Source organism: Hemiscyllium ocellatum, chromosome 6 (assembly GCF_020745735.1).
Source record: "Hemiscyllium ocellatum isolate sHemOce1 chromosome 6, sHemOce1.pat.X.cur, whole genome shotgun sequence".
Classification (NCBI taxonomy): domain Eukaryota; kingdom Metazoa; phylum Chordata; class Chondrichthyes; order Orectolobiformes; family Hemiscylliidae; genus Hemiscyllium; species Hemiscyllium ocellatum.
In genome coordinates, this window is record NC_083406.1 from 74,480,593 (window position 1) to 74,498,792 (window position 18,200).

The 18,200-nt window shown below is 39.6% G+C and overlaps 1 protein-coding gene across 3 annotated transcripts in view; it reads left to right on the plus strand.

The window, feature by feature from the left end:
- The window catches only part of LOC132816445 (E3 ubiquitin-protein ligase SH3RF3-like), a 370,186-nt gene extending 353,430 nt beyond the window's left edge, over positions 1 to 16,756 (plus strand). For all 3 annotated transcript variants that reach the window (XM_060826038.1, XM_060826037.1, XM_060826039.1), the window contains 2 exons: positions 1,587 to 1,927; positions 11,443 to 16,756. In XM_060826038.1, the coding sequence (XP_060682021.1) occupies positions 1,587 to 1,927; positions 11,443 to 11,611 (510 nt within the window). In that variant the 3' untranslated portion in view covers positions 11,612 to 16,756. The remainder of the gene's footprint in view (positions 1 to 1,586; positions 1,928 to 11,442) is intronic.
- Positions 16,757 to 18,200: the final 1,444 nt, after the last annotated feature.

Below are 18,200 nucleotides of genomic sequence, written 5' to 3' on the forward strand. Positions count from 1 at the left end.
CATAATCCCAGTATACTAAATTCTGCAGAACTGGAGCAGGCAAAAAGAGGAGGTGATGATGCTGTAGAGCTGGGAGAGCAGAGCCAGTCTTCCAAGGAGGAGAAAGAACATCATCTTCTGCACAGTAAAGTGATGCAACATCAGGCATTACAAGTTGGATAGGAGTTGATTGACACTCAGTTCCAGTAGCTGGGAGCTGGATGTGTTCATTGATCAGTGATCATGCATTAATGGTAAATTTGTTGCTGCTAATAAGGCAAATAGTCCCTGTTTGTTGCCAGATGCAAATACTGCCTCAGTGTGTTAGATTTTTTCCTTCTCTTATGCTATTGTTGAATAGAAGCAATCATTTTCAAACAACATTTGAAGACTTTCATAGTTCTACATTGAACAATGAGAAGATGTTAGGCTACAATGAGCACTGGGAAGAGTACCATTCCCTTAAACAGGGTTCCAGAGGGGATGAGACTAAAGATGTGTGGCTTGCTTCTTAAATAGCAATTCTAAAAAAGAATTATGTGCAATGAGCCATGTCACCTAATGTGCCCTGAGAAGCATTTTACTTTGGTTCTCCTCTTCGAAAGAGGCTTGGTGTGCGGCTGGGCATTACAAATGGCACTGGTACCAGGAACGTCAGAAAGTTCCAGCAATGGTGAGAATTCCCATATCTGGTGAGGGATAAGGGACCATTTACCAGGGTGCTGCAGAGGCCTGGTAATGACGTGTGTTTGGAAAATAGCATGAAAAATCTTACTAGGGATCACGGAGAGAAACCCTCCATGAAACTTGCCAAAATGGACAGTTAAGCTAGCAAAGTTCAGCCCAATGTCATCATGCACGAAAAGGACATTTGAAAAGGAGAATTTAATCCCCTGCTTTTTGTTTATTCATTCACAGTAAAGTCAACCTTAACAGCCCATTCCAAATAAGAGGTACAGTTAGTAAGTTTGCAGATGACACCAAAATTGGAGGTGTAGTGGACAGCGAAGAGGATTACAGCTGGATAGAAGAAAAAAAGATAAGCAAGTGATAATATCTGAATATAAGATGATAATATTTGTTTGTCTCCTAACTGTGAGCTATAAGCAGCTATTAACTCTTCCCCATGGAACAAGTCTCAGATACATGAGCACAAGGGTTTGGTTAATAACATCAAGATATATATTCGTAATTTTGATAATGCAAGATCCAAGTTGTATCTTACTGTTTTACATGTTTTAATGCATTTTACATTCAGGAAAGTAATTTATAAGTAACAGTTTGACATACCCAGGTTGAATAATGCCTATCTCTGTTACAGCTGGTTATATATTTAAGCTAGAATTAATCTGTTTAAGTGTACACAATAGGCTGCAAGAGTGCCGATCACAGTATTTGTTTTGATTGCGTATTACTCCAAGTTCATGGTAGCAGAACAGCCATGCATGAAAAGACTGCTGTGGGATTTCAGACTGCCTAGAATTGAGTATAATTGACCAAACAGAAGTACAAATAAGCAAAGAGATTGAAAAAGCAGGCTCAAAAATAAAACTGATATCTTGTCTTGGTTAGTTTAAAGAAACAAAATGGTACTTTTTAATTTGCAGAAAGAGAAGAAAAGTGGACTTTTAAAACTTCTGTCAGGAGCATCAGGAAAGAAGAAATCCCGCTCCCCTCCATCTGTATCTCCAACTCACGATTCCCCACAGGCAGCAGCAGAGAATACTCTGCAAGGGGCCATGGGTCCTGAAGTTCCTCCAGTCTCAAGCCATGGCAGAGCTGGCTCTTGCCCTTTAGAAAGTGAGATGCAAGGCACTATGGGAATGGAGCCACTCCACAGGAAGACTGGCTCCTTAGATTCCAACTTTTCCATTTCTCCACCTACTCGGCAAATGTGCTCTTCCATGGTTGCAATCCGTCCAGATCTCAAACCACTTCCTTGTGAAAGGTAGGTGTACTATAGATTAAAACAACAGAAATGTTATTGAATGTTTATCTGTCCTTAATGAAATAATATGTTAGTGTGATGATTGTTATGTTATTATTTCTCCATTTATATGGAAAATTTATGTAAGAACATTGTTTAATCCTTTATAACCTTTCTCTGCTGCATTATTAATCACGTGTCATGTATGCAGATTCTTTCTTCAAAAACATATCTTATTATATTTCTAAGAGTTTGAAAATTAACAAGTTTACACGGTCAATGAAGAGTTCAGGAGGGCATGTCAGGAGCAGCACCACGCCTACCAGAACATAAGGATGGAATCTTCCCAGGCCCAGAAAGACATGAGCAATGGCGAGTCAGTTTGGAAAATATGGCAAGATTGGCAGAAATTAGATTCTCGACATGTAGAAAAGAAATCCAATCTGCAATCACATTTTGAATGACAAGACAGGAAGTACAAAGTGAAAAATCACACAACACCAAGTTATAGTCCAACAGGTTAATTTGGAATCACAATCACCTGATGAAGGAACAGTGCTCTGAAACTAATGCTTTCAAATAAACCTGTTGGACTATAACCTGGTGTTGTGTGATTTTTAACTTTGTACACCCCAGTCCAACACCAGCATCTCCAAATCAAGACAGGAAGTGGGTAATGAACGGTTTATTTGCATGTTTTTGCATGTCATTAGTAGCTAATCTTACCTCATTGATACTTTCCTATTCTCACCTGGGTGGGATCGAAATTAGATAATGACTATTCCTGACATGAATACCTTAGCAGGTACCTGGCAACTCCAGCTCACCACTTCTCCAGAACTTGATTTTGGACAGTCATCCTCAAAATTGACAGGCACATTCCATGGGCAATACCAGGCGAAACCCCAAGTCCATGGAGATTGGCATTCGATAAATACCAGCCTCACCATGGTATATCTCCCACCCAATTACAGTGTAGGCTTTCACTTCATTGCTACATATTGGAATACTTTGGCACCTTTCACTATAATGCTGCTGTCAGGACATTTTGTAAAGAGAGACAAGTATCCATCTCAGCAATCTGACCAGGGCCCCCGCTTATTCTCCAGGCAATATTCGCATTAACTTAGCATTTCTGTCTTGCCTTGCCTTTTAGTGCAGAAACACCATTGTGTCAGCAATGGATATGGTGCTATATCACTGTCAGGCCTGCAACCTGACTGCACATACCTCAACCAAATAGTCACACCTCAAATTCTCAGCTAGATCAAGAGAGACAGCATTCAGTCAGGTGGTACTGGTGCAGAAAGTCAAGGGCAGTTTTCAATATCAGCCCAGCAGCCTGGATACAGTCAGTTAGCTGCTTGGGCAGTCAGGATCTGTATCCCTACAGTCAGGGGAATGGGCCATGGCCAGTCCTGCTGGTCCAGTGCAATCAGGAATTTGCAGTAAGTCCCCCAGGGAGCATTTGAGCAATCAGTCAGGGTTCAATCATACCTCAGCAGAGGCTCTATGTCCAAGGCAGTCAGAAAGATGGGCCATGGTCAATCCTGGGGGTCAGCTCATTGAAGGTTAAGGAGGGTAATCAGGGGCTGCTGCTGTGCGAGGGAAGTTAAAGTCAATTCTAGCATTGGAAGCAGCATGCTGGAATGCAGCAGGGATAATAATTGTGAAGAGGGACAACTCAAAACAGTTGATATGGCATTGAAGAACATGGGTTGCTGCTGTGGAGGAGGGGCTATCAATTATCACGCCACCTTGATTTCCACATTGGGACAGTGCAGCATAATGGTTAGCATAACTAAGCTGCAGGCCTGGGGATCAGAGCATAACATTGAGAGATGAGGATGTAATTTGGAGAGGTTTGCAGAAACATGTGGAAGCTTAGTAGTGATGATCTTAATAAAGAAGTGTTTAGGAGTAGCCCTTGATTACCAGGCTGAGCCTGAGACTCACTCTTTCAAGTATGACCTGCACTGCCTTCCATTCTCACATGAATGACGTGCAATGGAAATGGAACATAGCCGCAACCATGTCCAAAGTGGATGGAGTAAGTGGTTGATTTTCTGTCTGAGCAGGTGGGCTGACCTTGTGAGCGACATGAGGCCTTTCAAGGGGCAATTGCATTACTCAGGCACTTACACAGTACAGATTGAAAACAGCAGTAATCATAGAAACCTGCATATAAGCGTCCAACTGGGGGGATACATGTCCTGGTCACAAGCAATCATGCCTGCATCATTGGTCATCACAGATTGATAATAGCCATTTCTGTGAAGTCACAATTTACAAATAGAAATCCCAAGATCTCATAGGACATGGAACTGATTCCCTCTTACCTTGAACTGTGAGTATTCACCCACCTGCTCTTATATGCGTTGCTGCTTTTCTTGAGTGATGAGCTGGAGAGGGATTGGGACAGCAAAGTATCAGGAATCACTCACTGTACTGTATTATCATGACATGACTTATGCTGCATTCATCGAAATGAGGTTCTCCATGTCAAAGATCCATGTGTTGGAGTTTTCCAACTCCCGTGTTGGAGTTTTCTATGTTTGACTGCATCAAAAACTTTGCTAAACCATCATTTGGGAATGATGGAAAAGCTAATCTCTCACATCTTTAAGAACCAGTTCTGTTTCTGATATTCCTCACCTGAGTTCATTGGAACCTTAACCAATGGATTATGGCAGGAGTCAATGTTGTTGTGGCCACAGTGGCACAAACTTGCTGAGAAATTGAGGAGCAACAGATGTGTAAGCAAGCCTAGGGCCAGTAGGAACTTCCAGAGGCTTCTGAGCGGCCGTCATTTGAAAAGGTTACTGCCTAAGCTCCTCTCAGGATATAGATTTCAGCCCAGAGTCTATCATTCTCAGTGCCATTTCCCCCAGTGTTGTTGTAGACTGGTAATTCTCTGCGATACTACCACAGAACACTACCACCCACTGGAGTTGCGCCTGCAACCGGAAAGGGTGGGTAGCCATCTTATTCCAGCAGTTGTCAAGGTGATAACTGCACCAAATCTTTGAGCAACTGGCTGCTTCCAAGGTTCCACTACAGACCTATGTGGGACCTCTCAATCCTGAACCCACAAATATATCAAAGCTATTATTAATACAATTTGTGCTGAGTCCTGGCGCTTCATGTTGTCTTCCTGTGACCAGATCAGGGCTGTCGCCTGGGCAATAGGCTTTGCTAACAAATTTAGCATCTCCCAGGGACAAGGTGCTGTAGACTTTACACATTTTCTGTTGAAACATCATATCAAAATGCAGCAGTCTTCATCAACAGAAGAGGCTTCATTTCATTCCATTCATGTGCAAGTCATTTGCGATTATCAGTACCACATTTTAAAAGTCTACACCAGTTACCCTGGGAGTTGCCATGGTGCCCATATCCTTGAGAAGTCTTTATGTTTAATTTCAAGGGCTGGATGTCTCACAAGGTTGGTTATTGGAGACAAGAGTTACCTCAGCAACCATGCCAGCTGACTCCATTACACACTCTCCTGACTGAAGTGGAGTTAATAGAATGTGACACACAGGACCAATGTGGAACAGACAGTAGGCTTGTTGACGATGAATTCTAATGCTTGGATTGGTCTATAGTGGCCTCGCAGTATACAGAGTGTGTCACATAATGCTAGCATGCTGGAGCAAGCAGAGAGGGGATGTGGTGAACAAGGAGAAACACTGCAAGAGAAAAATCACCTTCATCATGACAACCAATGCAGCATCAGACACAACAAGCCAGACAGGACTTGATAGATACTGGCTTCCAACAGTTGTTAGCTGAGTGCAGTGAACATTCACTGATTGCAAGATTGTTGTCTGGCCAGGATATCACCATTCCTTCAGTGTCGCTGGGTCAAAATCTTGGAACTTCCTCCCTAATGGCATTGTGGATCTACCTATACCAAATAGATTGCAGCAGTCCAAAAAAACAGCTCACCACCACCTTATTAAGAGCAATCAGGGATGGATAATAAATGCTGGTCCAGTCAGCAATGTCCATGCCCCATAAATGAATATAAAGCCTTCTTGAAAGTCACACTTTGCCAATTTCAGTCCAAGATATCAACCCAGTGAAGGCAAAACACAAGACCGCTTACATAACAAGCAGCAGAAGCAGCATGCAGTAGAGAGGGTGAAACAATCCCACCACCTATTAATGAGATCTAAGCTCTGCAGAGATCCAGTCACATTCAGTAGTGTATGGTGATGCAAGTCAAACAAACAGGAGATAGAGGCTTCATAACTATCCCCATCTTCAACAATAGGGGAGCCCAGCACATCAGTACAGAAGATAAGGCTAAAGTCAGCTAATTCAATTTACTCCATGTGATATTAAGAAACAGCTGAAGACACTTGATATGCAAATGTTGACAATGATCCTGCAGTATTGCTGAAGACCTGTCCTTCATACCTAGCCACAGCTGCTGCCAAGCTGTTCCAATGCAGTTATAACAATGCCATCAACCCACCTATGTGGATAAATGTCTGGTATGTCCTTTCATTAAAAAAAGGACAAATCTAACCTGGTCAATTACCACACTGTCAGTCTGTTGTCAATCATCAGCAACAGTGATGGAATGGGTCATTGACACCACGCTATCAAGCAGTACTTGCAAGGGAAGCATCTGCTCATTGACGCTCAGTTCAGGTTCTGCCAGTGACATTTGGTTCTTGACCTCATTCTGCCCTTTGTCAGAACGTGAACAAAAGAGCAGAACCCCAGAAGTGAGGTGCAAGTGACTAATCTTGACGTGAGCAAAAACGGAATTTGCTGGAGAAACCCAGTAGGACTGGCAGCAGAAGTCTCTAGCCATGATGTCAGTAGACTGTAATGTTAAGTAACACCCTCTCATACGGTAAAGCATGGGACACTGAAACTGAAATCTCCTTTTCAAAAGATGTCCACATAAGTATCAAAACTCAATTAAGACTTACATTAAAGCACTTTGTCTTGAAGGTAAATGTATTCTGAATTGTAATAACTTTTATTTCCCCTTGTGGATTGCTTATATGGGTCCCATTTCCTATATGTTCGAAAGAAACAAAACACTCTGTATTGTCTTGGTAGTAATCCTAAAGCACTCCATACTGCCTTACAGCTGTCATGATTGTTCTTTGTTTTGTGATTAGAAATGCACAGAATGAATTGGTTAAAATAAGGTCTTATTAGGGAAGTTACTTGACCTGCTGTACCTCTGCTGCTAATATCACGGCACATTTTCCCATTTGTCTGAAGTTACATTATCCATTGTCTCCTTTGAATTATTATGATAAGCAGTTATCTCAATTGCTGCCATTACTTTCCAATTACACTCAAGTTACAAAGGGCGACCCAGCAGAAATGCTATCAGGAAGTAGTAAATTATGTAGACTAGTGGAATGAGGTCAGCATGGTAGCATATTGACTCCAGTAATAATTGCATTGCACTGCCTCAGAAGGTAACCAGACTTTAGTCCTCATGTACTTAATTTGTGTAATTGTTCATATCTGGCTGGTGCCTCATTAGAATAAGAACAGTGTTGTAAGATGTCTGATAATATGATACTAGCTTCCACTGCTGCCCCTTCAAATAAATTCCAGGCTTTGTTCTCAGTTCACCAAGGGGCTAACAATTGATTTCACCATTGACAGTGAAGCATGATCGATTCACCGCTTTAGGGACCCTGATGTATCATTTGCAAATGTAACTTCAAGAGAACAGGTCAATAACATGAGATGTATTACCTCAAATGAAATGGAACAGTCACAGCTGGGAGGAAATGGATCAGCTCATTTTTTATAACAATGCCTCCATATTTATTAAACCTATAGAATGCTGCAGCTGGTGAAGTGAAGGGGATTGTTCACTATGCCACTGATTCATGTTGACAGTATCCTTAGGACATTCATAGTTGTCATTTTTATACAATCTATCCTGAGGGAATTTGTTCAGTGTGAGTAAGATGTGATAGCCAAGGCACGTTAATATCTCCTGTAAGACCGCTTATCTTCTGTCCTTTCATATTATTCTCTTAAATAAGGGAAGAACAAGACGTGCCTAAAACAGTGACCTGGCCAAAGATTGATTAATGTTCTTACATCTCATGATTTTGTAATGTTACATAATGCCCGTGGAACGCAAGACAGGTATTTGTACACACCACCTGAACCTCTTCTCCATTGAAGTTGAATTTGACCAAAGTTTGTGGGAAGATTTGTAGCTCGGGTGCTCGTTGTTGTGGTTCTGTTCGCCGAGCTGGGAACTTGTGTTGCAGACATTTCATCCCCTGTCTAGGTGACATCCTCAGTGATTTTCGTATGTGGCACTTAGGCGGTTGGCACAGGATTCCCATTTTCTGGCTTGTCTTAGTGTCTCTCGCCCATAGGTGTTCAAAGTTTGTGAGAAGATTTGTAGCTTGGGTGCTCGTTGTTGTGGTTCTGTTCTCCGAGCTGGGAATTTGTGGTGCAGACGTTTCGTCCCCTGTCTAGGTGACATCCTCAGTGCAGACAGGAGGCTCCCAAGCACTGAGGATGTCACCTAGACAGGGGATGAAACGTCTGCAACACAAATTCCAAGCTCGGAGAACAGAACCACAGTGTTGAATTTGACCGTCTGTTGTTTGGCAGTAAAGTGGTCCTGTTATTTTCCAACAATTTCCAGAGGATCCGAATGTAGTGTGGAGCATTCTTTACTGACACCTCGGTTATCTCACTTAGCCAAATAGTTTTGAAAAAAAAACATTTAGGCTAATATGTTAAATTGTGTGAGTATAGCACAAGTGTATCAAATCAAACAGCACAGAGTTGTTAGTTAAAGTTTCTTAAATCACAGAACACTCAGCCTTAACTATGCTGTATGGGGAAGAGTTGCGGAGAAAGTCATCAGCTTCTGTCACAATTATGGTTCCTGAAATGACCAGGAGTTTCCTACTAATTGGAACTGACCCAAGCTGCAGACACTTATGTGTAGACCAAGGTCCAAGAGGAACCTTCCACATCCATCAGAGCTTTGCCTGCACTTCCACACGTTACTGTATGTGCTGCTCCCTATGTGGTCTCCTCTACATGAGGGAGACAGGATGCCTATATTCAGAGTGCTTCAGAGAACATCTCTGGGGCACCTGCACCAATCAACCCCACCACCCCGTGGCCGAACACTTCAACTCCCCCTCCCACTCCGCCAAGGGCGTGCATGTCCTGGGCCTCCTCCATCGCCACACCCTAACTACCAGTCGCCTGGAGGAAGAACGCCTCATCTTCCACTTTGGGACCCTCTAACCACATGGCATCAATGTGGATTTCACCAGTTTCCTAATTTCCCCTCCCCCCACCTTATCCCAGGTCCAGTCTTCCACCCCGGCACCACCCTCATGATCTGTCCCACCTGTGGATCTTCCTTCCCACTTATCCGTTCCAACCTCCACTCTGACCTATCACCATTACCCCCACTTCCATCTTCCTATCGCACTCTCAGCTACCTTCCCCACAACCCCACCACCCTCCCATTTATCTCTCTACCCCTTTGACTCACGAGCCTCATTCCTGATGAAGGGCTCTTACCCAAAATATTGATTCTCCTGCTCGTCCAATGCTGCCTGACCTGTAGTGCTTTTCCAGCATCTCACTCTCAACTTATGTGTTGTAATTGTGAGGGAAGCTGAGGGGTGACCTTCTAGAGGTTTATAAAATCATGAGGGGCATGGATAAGATGAATAGTCAAGGTCTTTTACCCAGGTAGTGGAGCCCAAAACTAGAGAGCATAGATTTAATGTGAGAGGGGAAAGATTTAAAAGGGACCGAAGGGGCAGCTTTTTCATGCAGAAAGTGGAGTGTGTATGGAGAGAGCTGCCAGAGGAAGTGGTAGAGGCTGGTAGAGTCACAGCATTTAAAAGACATTTGGACAGGTACATAGATAGGAACGGTTTGGAGGGATATGGGTCTAACAAATACGACTAGTTCAGTTTAGGAACCCTGGTCGGCATGAACGAGTTAGGCCAAAGCGTCTGTTTCCTTGCTGTATGACTCAAGAATCATAATTAGTTATGAAAGATTAGTCTGGTATCAATAATCAGAAGGAGGTTAAAGGATTTAATTTTAAACAGAATAATGGTCACTGATGGTCACTGATTTAGAAAAATCTAAAGGACAGGTTCTAATTGTCATTCCCAAAATGAAATTGGGCAAGCCCCTGAAAGAAGACAACATGTAGGACTGAGGGGAAAGTGGTGAGGAATGAAACTAGTTAAATTGCTTTTGCAGAAATCCAGCATAAAGGCGACAGGAGAATTGACCTCCTTCTGCGCTATAACTTAGTATGCTGTAATTCCTGGATTCTGCGATGACAGCAGTGGTAGATAAATAAGCTTCCCTCATTTAATTAATCTATAAGCAAATTTGAACACAAACACAGTCAAGGAATTCAATATCAAAGGAACAAAAAAGTTGTTGTAGAATTATGTTTTTCAACCTTCAGGCTTTCAGTAGCATCAGTAGATTAATCATTTCCATATCTTGTAGAGAACTAACACAGAGAAAAGGTCATAATAACAATAGGGGTCAAGAGGAGATGATGAATTCATAATATTCAAGTGTTATGTGTACACAGTGGAAAAGTGTGGCACTGGAAAAGCACAGCTGGTAAGATAGCATCTAAACAGTTGGAGAATTGACATTCCAAGCATAAGCCTTTCATCAGGAATGTGGGAGAGTCTTGTTGAAGGGCTTATGCCCAAAACATTGATTCTCCTGCTCCTCGGAAGCTGTCTGACCTGCTGTGCTTTTCCAGTGCCAAAGTACTGAACCTGGCTTTTTAAAATTTTATTTACTCTTTCCGCCCCCTCACCCACCTTCTCTAATCACATATTTGAAATCCTGATTTCACATTAATGCCCACAGCCCATTCTATTGCACATACACCAGAACGTATAGCTTCTCATGGTAAGTAGATCTCCTGCATGGCTATTACATCGAATGCCAACTAATGGTGATATGGGAACCAAGGCATCAACAGAAGGAACATTTAGGCAGTGTGTATAATAGGTGGTTAGTCCAGCAAACCCCATTATGTGCCCTCTTCAAGATTTGCTTCTGTATATCACAATATTTTATTTTTGTGACTTTATCAGCCATTTGATTTGGCAAATAACATCAGGATTCTGCTCAAAATGTATCGGCAAGACATGCAAGTGGATTCCACAACAAATTGACTGAGTTCTTCCAATTAGTTTAAAGACTCGTGAAATATACTGTTCTTCATGACATGTGAGCCTGCAGTTATATAGTCTGGAAATTAAAAGAAAATTATGAAATCTTTAGGTTCAGAAGGTGTTAGGAGACTTAGTTAAGCAGTAGAAGAAGCTTTCCTTGGATGCTTTCTGACCTGCTGTGATCTTCAGAACAGATTCCAGCATCTGCAATAATTTGCTCCTAAGTTATTAAAGGTGCTCGTTTATTTAAATGCAGGAATGTAAGACAACTAGTATGGAACACTGCAGTATGGCCAAAGCAATTCATAATCAAAGTTTATTTTCTTCTTTTGATAGATTTCGAGTGCTGGTCCCATATCCCCCTCAGAGTGAGGCTGAGATTGAACTTAAAGAAGGTGACATAGTGTTTGTTCACAAGAAGCGGGAAGATGGATGGTTCAAAGGCACGTTACAGCGAAATGGAAAAACTGGTTTATTTCCAGGAAGTTTTGTCGAAAGCTTCTAAGAAGCCTGATGTTTATGGACATCTGATCTTTTTATCATCTGAATATCATGGCTATTTGACATTATATAAATGTAGATAAACATTCAAGCACAACATCACAGCAATCAAGAATTTACATCCACTGCCATTGTCACTTCCAAAGAAATCAAAAAGACCCTATCTGTAGTAATGGTTCATTGACAATACCATTATTATATAAAAGATGTACATACAGAGGTATGTTGAAGCAGTGCCTTCCCATGAAGCCACCGACTGAGAGACAAGTACATTTGCTTTTAAACTATACTGAACTACATTTATTCTCTACTGTGTAAATTATAAATTTGAACTTTTTTTAAATAGAATTTTGATATATCACCATAACTTATTTGGTAAGGTTAGCACAAATAATGAATGATTGTATGTGAGGTGCTTTCTCAGACAAGGTAAATAATTTTTCTTCTTTCGGTCTAATAATCAGAAAGTAATTGGATTAGATTGGAGCTGTCAACAAACTGGAGAAAAATTGCAATTTAAAACCAGTCAAATAATTTGTTGCTTGTAGTTTAATTAAAATAGTACGGTGACTTTGGCTAATTCAGACAAAGCAGCTATAAAACCATTATCAAGTTGTAGGAATTAGCTGACCATATTAGATATCGGAAAGTGATTCAGTCATATTATGACAATCAATTTGGTCTGACTATACAGAAAGGTTTGGCCTGAATATACAAAAGGTAAGTTCACAAATGAGAGAAAATGTCGTGAAAGTATTGGCAGTGTTTGTTAAATAGAATTCTGTGTTTTTTTCTCAAGTTGCACAATATTAATGCAAGTTATCACTATTGAAGACAAGCAAGCATGTTCTGACTGAACAATTATAATGGAGAACAGAAGACACATAATAGGCTTATCGCCTATTTCATTATTCACTGAACAACATTTGTACCTAAAGATGTCAGTTAGCAACTACCAAGGTGACAAGGACATATAGTTTCCAATACAGTTTTTTTCCTAACTCCATTTCACTTAGAGACTGGTACTACAAGTATCTCTGCGACTGAGTAATATGCCATTTGTTGAGTTCCATTATTGTAGTAAAAGAATGGGATCACTTTTTTTCTGTAGTAACTCCAGCACTTACACCAAAACATGCAGGTTTGCTATTGTAATTTATGGCCATCAGGTTGTCCATATAGCATGCTTGATGCCATCAAACTAACACGACAGCTGATAGAGCAAATGGCAATGACGTCTGCTATTCGACCCATTTCTGAATGTTTCCTTCTAAATAATCAGTAAATTCCATACTTCTCAAGTTTTGTTTTGGGGATTATGGACCCCCGGTAACAGAAGTTGCTTTATTACAATAAATCACTTAAAATCCCCTTCTCAGCTAACTTGTTGCCTGTAAAGGGAATAGTTGGAATGCATTAACCAGATTCATGTCTTGGCTGGAAGAAAGTTTGCCAGGATTTCTGTTTTTTGACCGATGGCTACTGCTGGATTATGTTCATGTACATTTTGGGTGCCGGACTTCAACACTTTCCATCTAGTTTTTCACAGCAATGTTGACCGCTGTGTTAGATATTTAAGGGCAGGTGGCACCTATAGAACTGGACACCAAAAAGAAAGAAACATTACAGGAGGGAGTTTAATAGATATAATTATTTGCATTCTTTAATGCTGCCCTGAAAAGAAACCCATTTCGAGTTGTAAAATAATGGCACCAAAGAAGGATATTTGATCCATCAAGTTTGTGTCAGCTCTTTCAAAGATAATTTCAACAAGGAGATTCCTATGCTCTTTCCTCAGGTCCATGCAATATTTTCTGCTAGCTCTTTCTATCCAACTCTCTTTTGAAAGTTAACATCAAATCTGTATCTACCACTCCATCAAACAGCACATTCCAAATTCTAACCAATCAGATTTTTCCCATTCATATTGATTTTAGTTAGCTAATCTATTTGGTTAGTCTTAATTTGTTTCACTTTATATACATATTGATCTTGCCAGCCCAGAATTTTGCCTTCCAAGCTTTCTCTTCCCCTGTAATGATGTGCTGTTGAACAAACTTCACCAACCTATTAATGTTCATGGTCATGGCTGTGATATTTCTGACAACTTGCCAAGCAGCAGTCATAATATAATATTGGGTTTGTTTTATGACATTGGAATCTCTTAGTATCTTCTTGATGTTAAATCACATCAGGAAGTGTCTAAATAGTGTAGAAACTATTCCAATATTTACATTGTGGTTTCCTGGAGCTAAACAGCATAGGTTTTGTTGGTGAAAACACGTAAAATTGTTCTTCTACCATGAGCAGGTAGAGGGTTTACATGATCAGAAAATAATTCTGTCCATTTGCCAATTTTAAACCATTATAATTCATGTACAGTAGAATCCTATTTTGCCAAATACAGAATTTAATTTCATAATGAAACTTCTGGCTGAACGTGATGAATATTTCAATAATATCACTTCTATTGATTCTTACCTCAGCTGACAATAAGACTGACAAATGGCAAAGTCAGGCAACAAGTAAATTAGTGGTCACATTATCCCAACCTGTTGTTTACCAGCCTATTCCCTTACAGTCAGGGATGAGAAGTGAATCAAAACTGAAACGATTGCAGAAGTCAAAATAAACCTTTAGCACCTGCAGTGGTACCAATTCCTGATATTATTCATAAGAAACATGGTGTTTAGGGAATGTCAGAGTATGTGGAGTGTTTTTGGATCTGGAATTCAGACTAAATGAAACGGAAGGATGGTCTTTGTTGGATAACCTGGCGTCTGTACATCTCTGGATGCTTGCGTTATTATACCTTCAAGATGGTTTGTAATGTACTTTATATTTACACTAACCTCCAAGAGAATGTTCAAGGTCTGATTTGCCAAAGTCACACAGTTCACATTTATTCCTGTGCCTCTTACATGCTTCTGTAAGCTGAGCTGCTTTATCACTGTTATTTTATGAGACTCATTGAATGTATGGTTTAAATTAGGGTTTTCTATTTATACTTGGCTTATCATCAATGAAGAATAAGGGTTTTTAAAATGTAAGAATAGATAAAGGAGCTTAATTCGAGATAAATCTAATACGCTATTTTGTTTGTGATTATGTGAACACAGACACAGTGGTTGCATTGCTTGCAGTGAATTACATGCCTTATCCTTAAGTAGTGAAATAATAATGATCTCTCAACAACGAATTGATTCTAAATTTCATAAAACGGATCAAGACAAAACCAGAGGAAATGTCCTTTCTTTCCATAAGTGATAAAAAGTGTCTGAAATTATCATTTGATTTATAAGACTAGTTCACATGCTGAAGAATACGTTATACATTGCCAGAGATAGATCCAGCATAGGACCATTCTGATATTAAAGGAGCATTCAACTGGAACCATCATGCAAGGATGTACACCAAATTGATTCTTTCTGTCAGCCTGGCGAAACTGATGAATTGCAGTTCTGAATATTTTCCTGTCCAAAGATATTTACTAAATCCTTCTTCTTCAAGACAGTTCTCTTTCATATAGACTTTTGCATACTCATTACAGATGTGAGATGAGATAAAATATATGTGAAAATAGCCAAGAGAATAGGATTCACATGATTCACAATATCTTTCTTCCAGTTCCATATCAACAACTCACCAGTAAAGGTGATCTCAGCTAAAGTTAGATAGATTGTGGAATAACAGTAATTAAGCATGAAGGGTTTTCCCTGTAAATATTACATTGCTTTCATTCCTGTAATTATAATGTCCTAGACTTTTTAAAAATGTTTTGGCAAAATGGTATTTATGATATCTTGCATGGACTATTAAGACTACTATTTTACATACAACGAGTCTCTTTTACAGCATACATGGCTTACTTAAATACCTAGTCATCTTGCCACAGGATCCAAGTACAGCAAAGTTTAAAAGTAAGATATGATGACAATAGATATTCTTTACATAGTGCGATGAATATAGGAAATGTAATGGGAAGAAATGGCAACTATAATGCATTGAAATTCTGATGCATTTTAAGTGGGAAAGAGTTCATAACTGTTCAAAAATTAAAATTTGAGCTATCTTGCCATTTTCCTTCAAACCAGATCACTTACTGCCACAATTAGAATCCTTCCATTAAGGATGTCGAAACAAATCTGTACAAAACCTACACCTTCTAAAAAACATGAGCATTAGTAAAGAAATAATCTTCATTATTCATTGTTTCTCTTGATTTGTTTTAGCATTTTTGTTTACATAGGCACATGTGGTCACATCATGAGCAATCTGGATTGAAGGAGTTGCTGAAGTGGGGGTGACATCAGCAGAGATCCATGCTCATTATCCCAAGATCATCTAATAGAATTGTCGCATTAACTTTGCATGTTTTAATTCATGTGTCTCAAATGGTTAAACTCAATGGTTTACAATTATGATCCCCTTCTCCAGAGGTCTTTAACATTTCATTCATTTCATTCACCCAAAGAACCAAAATTACCCTCACAAAACACAAGTAGACATTTTTTTCAGTGCTTTGCTTTTTACAAACATACAAGGGCTACTTGATAAACTTCATGAAATGCAAATATGAAACTAACTGAGTCACCTCAATATCATAATACTCTCAGTTGTTGCTCTTTGTAGTGAATTCTGTTGTAGAAGAAATTTCTGTGTTGTATTTGGTTCAGATAGCACTAACCTCTACCCACACAGACACACTATGCAGCAAAGTCACTCTTTGCCTGCTGTGAAATATCTTACATTTTACCATTTGGAATGATGGCTCCTAGAAGAGATATTATTTTCTGTTTCAGCATCACTTGAAAGGAAACAAAATTATTTCATGGTTAGAGCCAAGCTTTGGAAGGACAATACTGACATTAAACATGTAACAATTTCTTTACCAAGTATTTCCTCTTTATTCAACAAGGAACTTGCTCTTTACACAAACCATTTAAATTATCTTGTTTTGCTGAAAGTTCTATTGCAGGTAACTGAAAAAGTCATGGTATGTTTGTAAATACATTTCAAAAATGCTCTGAGCTATAAAAAAAGTGTTTGATGTACATTTGTCCAAGTCATCTTATGACTTTTAAATAGTTACATTTAATTTCCAAACTAACTATTGCATAACTGTTACAGTCTTATTTGAGGGAACAAAGTACATTTATCCATTTTTACAAAATGCTTTTTTTACATACATTTGTGTGACTTTTTGTCCAAAAGTAATAAAGTGTCAAATATGCTTAAATCTCCCTCAAGTGTGGATTGAATGGTATTAATTCCATGTGGATCACCACTTATTATTTCTCCTGAGTGAAGTCCTTTACAATATTGATATCAAAAATACAAGAATATTTCCAACTATGTTTAAAGCAACAGAAAAATAAACCTTTTCATTATTGTCTTTCTTTTAAAAACATAACTAAATTAAAAGTATGTAAAAGATTTTACATTTTGGATGATAAGTATCAGAAAACAAAAGTTTAATCTCATTATAGTTCACTCTTCCAGTACCAAGCATTTTTCACAGAAACATGCCATTGAGATTGCTGTATTTAATGCTGATTAATATAGAACAAAAAACTGACTTACAGATCACCAGCATTTTGATGTAACTGTCAATTATTTATTGGTTGACCAATCAGGGCAGGACTTGTACAGTTAATGGTAAGGTACTGGGGAATCAAAGAGGCCTAAGGATGCAAATGCATAGATCCTTGAAAGTAGAATCACAGGTGGGTAGGGTAGTGAAGAAGGTGTTTGGCTCGCTTGCCTTCATTGGTCAGTATATTGAGTATAGGAGTTGAGAGGTCATGTTGCAGTTGTACAGGACATTGGTGAGGCCACTTTTGGAATACCGCATTCAATTCTGGTCTCCCTGCTATAGGGAAGATGTTACTAAACTTGAAAGGGTTCAGAAAAGTTTTAAAAGGAGAGGGTTTGAGCTATGTTGCCACCCAGGTTGATAATGTTGTTAAGAAGGCTTATGATGTGTTGGCGTTTATTGGTAGGGAGATTGAGTTTTGGAGCCACAAGGTCATGCTTCAGCTGTACAAGACATTAGTAAGGCCACACCTGGACTATTGCGTATAGTTCTGGTCACTGCATTTTAGGAAGGATGTGGACACTTTGGAAAGGGTTCAGAGGAGATTTACTGGGATGTTGCATTGTATGGAAGGAAGATCTTATGAGGAAAGCCTGAAGGAACTGAGGCTGTTTTTGTTGGAAAGAATAAGGTTGAGAGGTGACTTAATCGAGACGTATAAGATAATCAGAGGGTTAGATAAGGTGGACCGTGAGAGCCTTTTTCCTAAGATGGTGAAGGCTAACAAGGAGACATTGCTTTAAAATGAGGGGTGATAGATTTAGGTCCGGTATCAGAAGTAGTTCCTTCACTCAGAGTAGTAGGGGCATGGAATGGCCTGCCAACATTAGTAGTAGACTCACAAACATTAAGAGCATTTAAATAGGCATTTGACATACATGTGGATAATAATGAAACAGTGTAGGTTAGATGGGCATCAGATTAATTTCACAGGTCGACGCAACATCTAGGGCCAAAGCGCCTTTACTATGCTGTCACATTCTGTGTTCTACAGGGA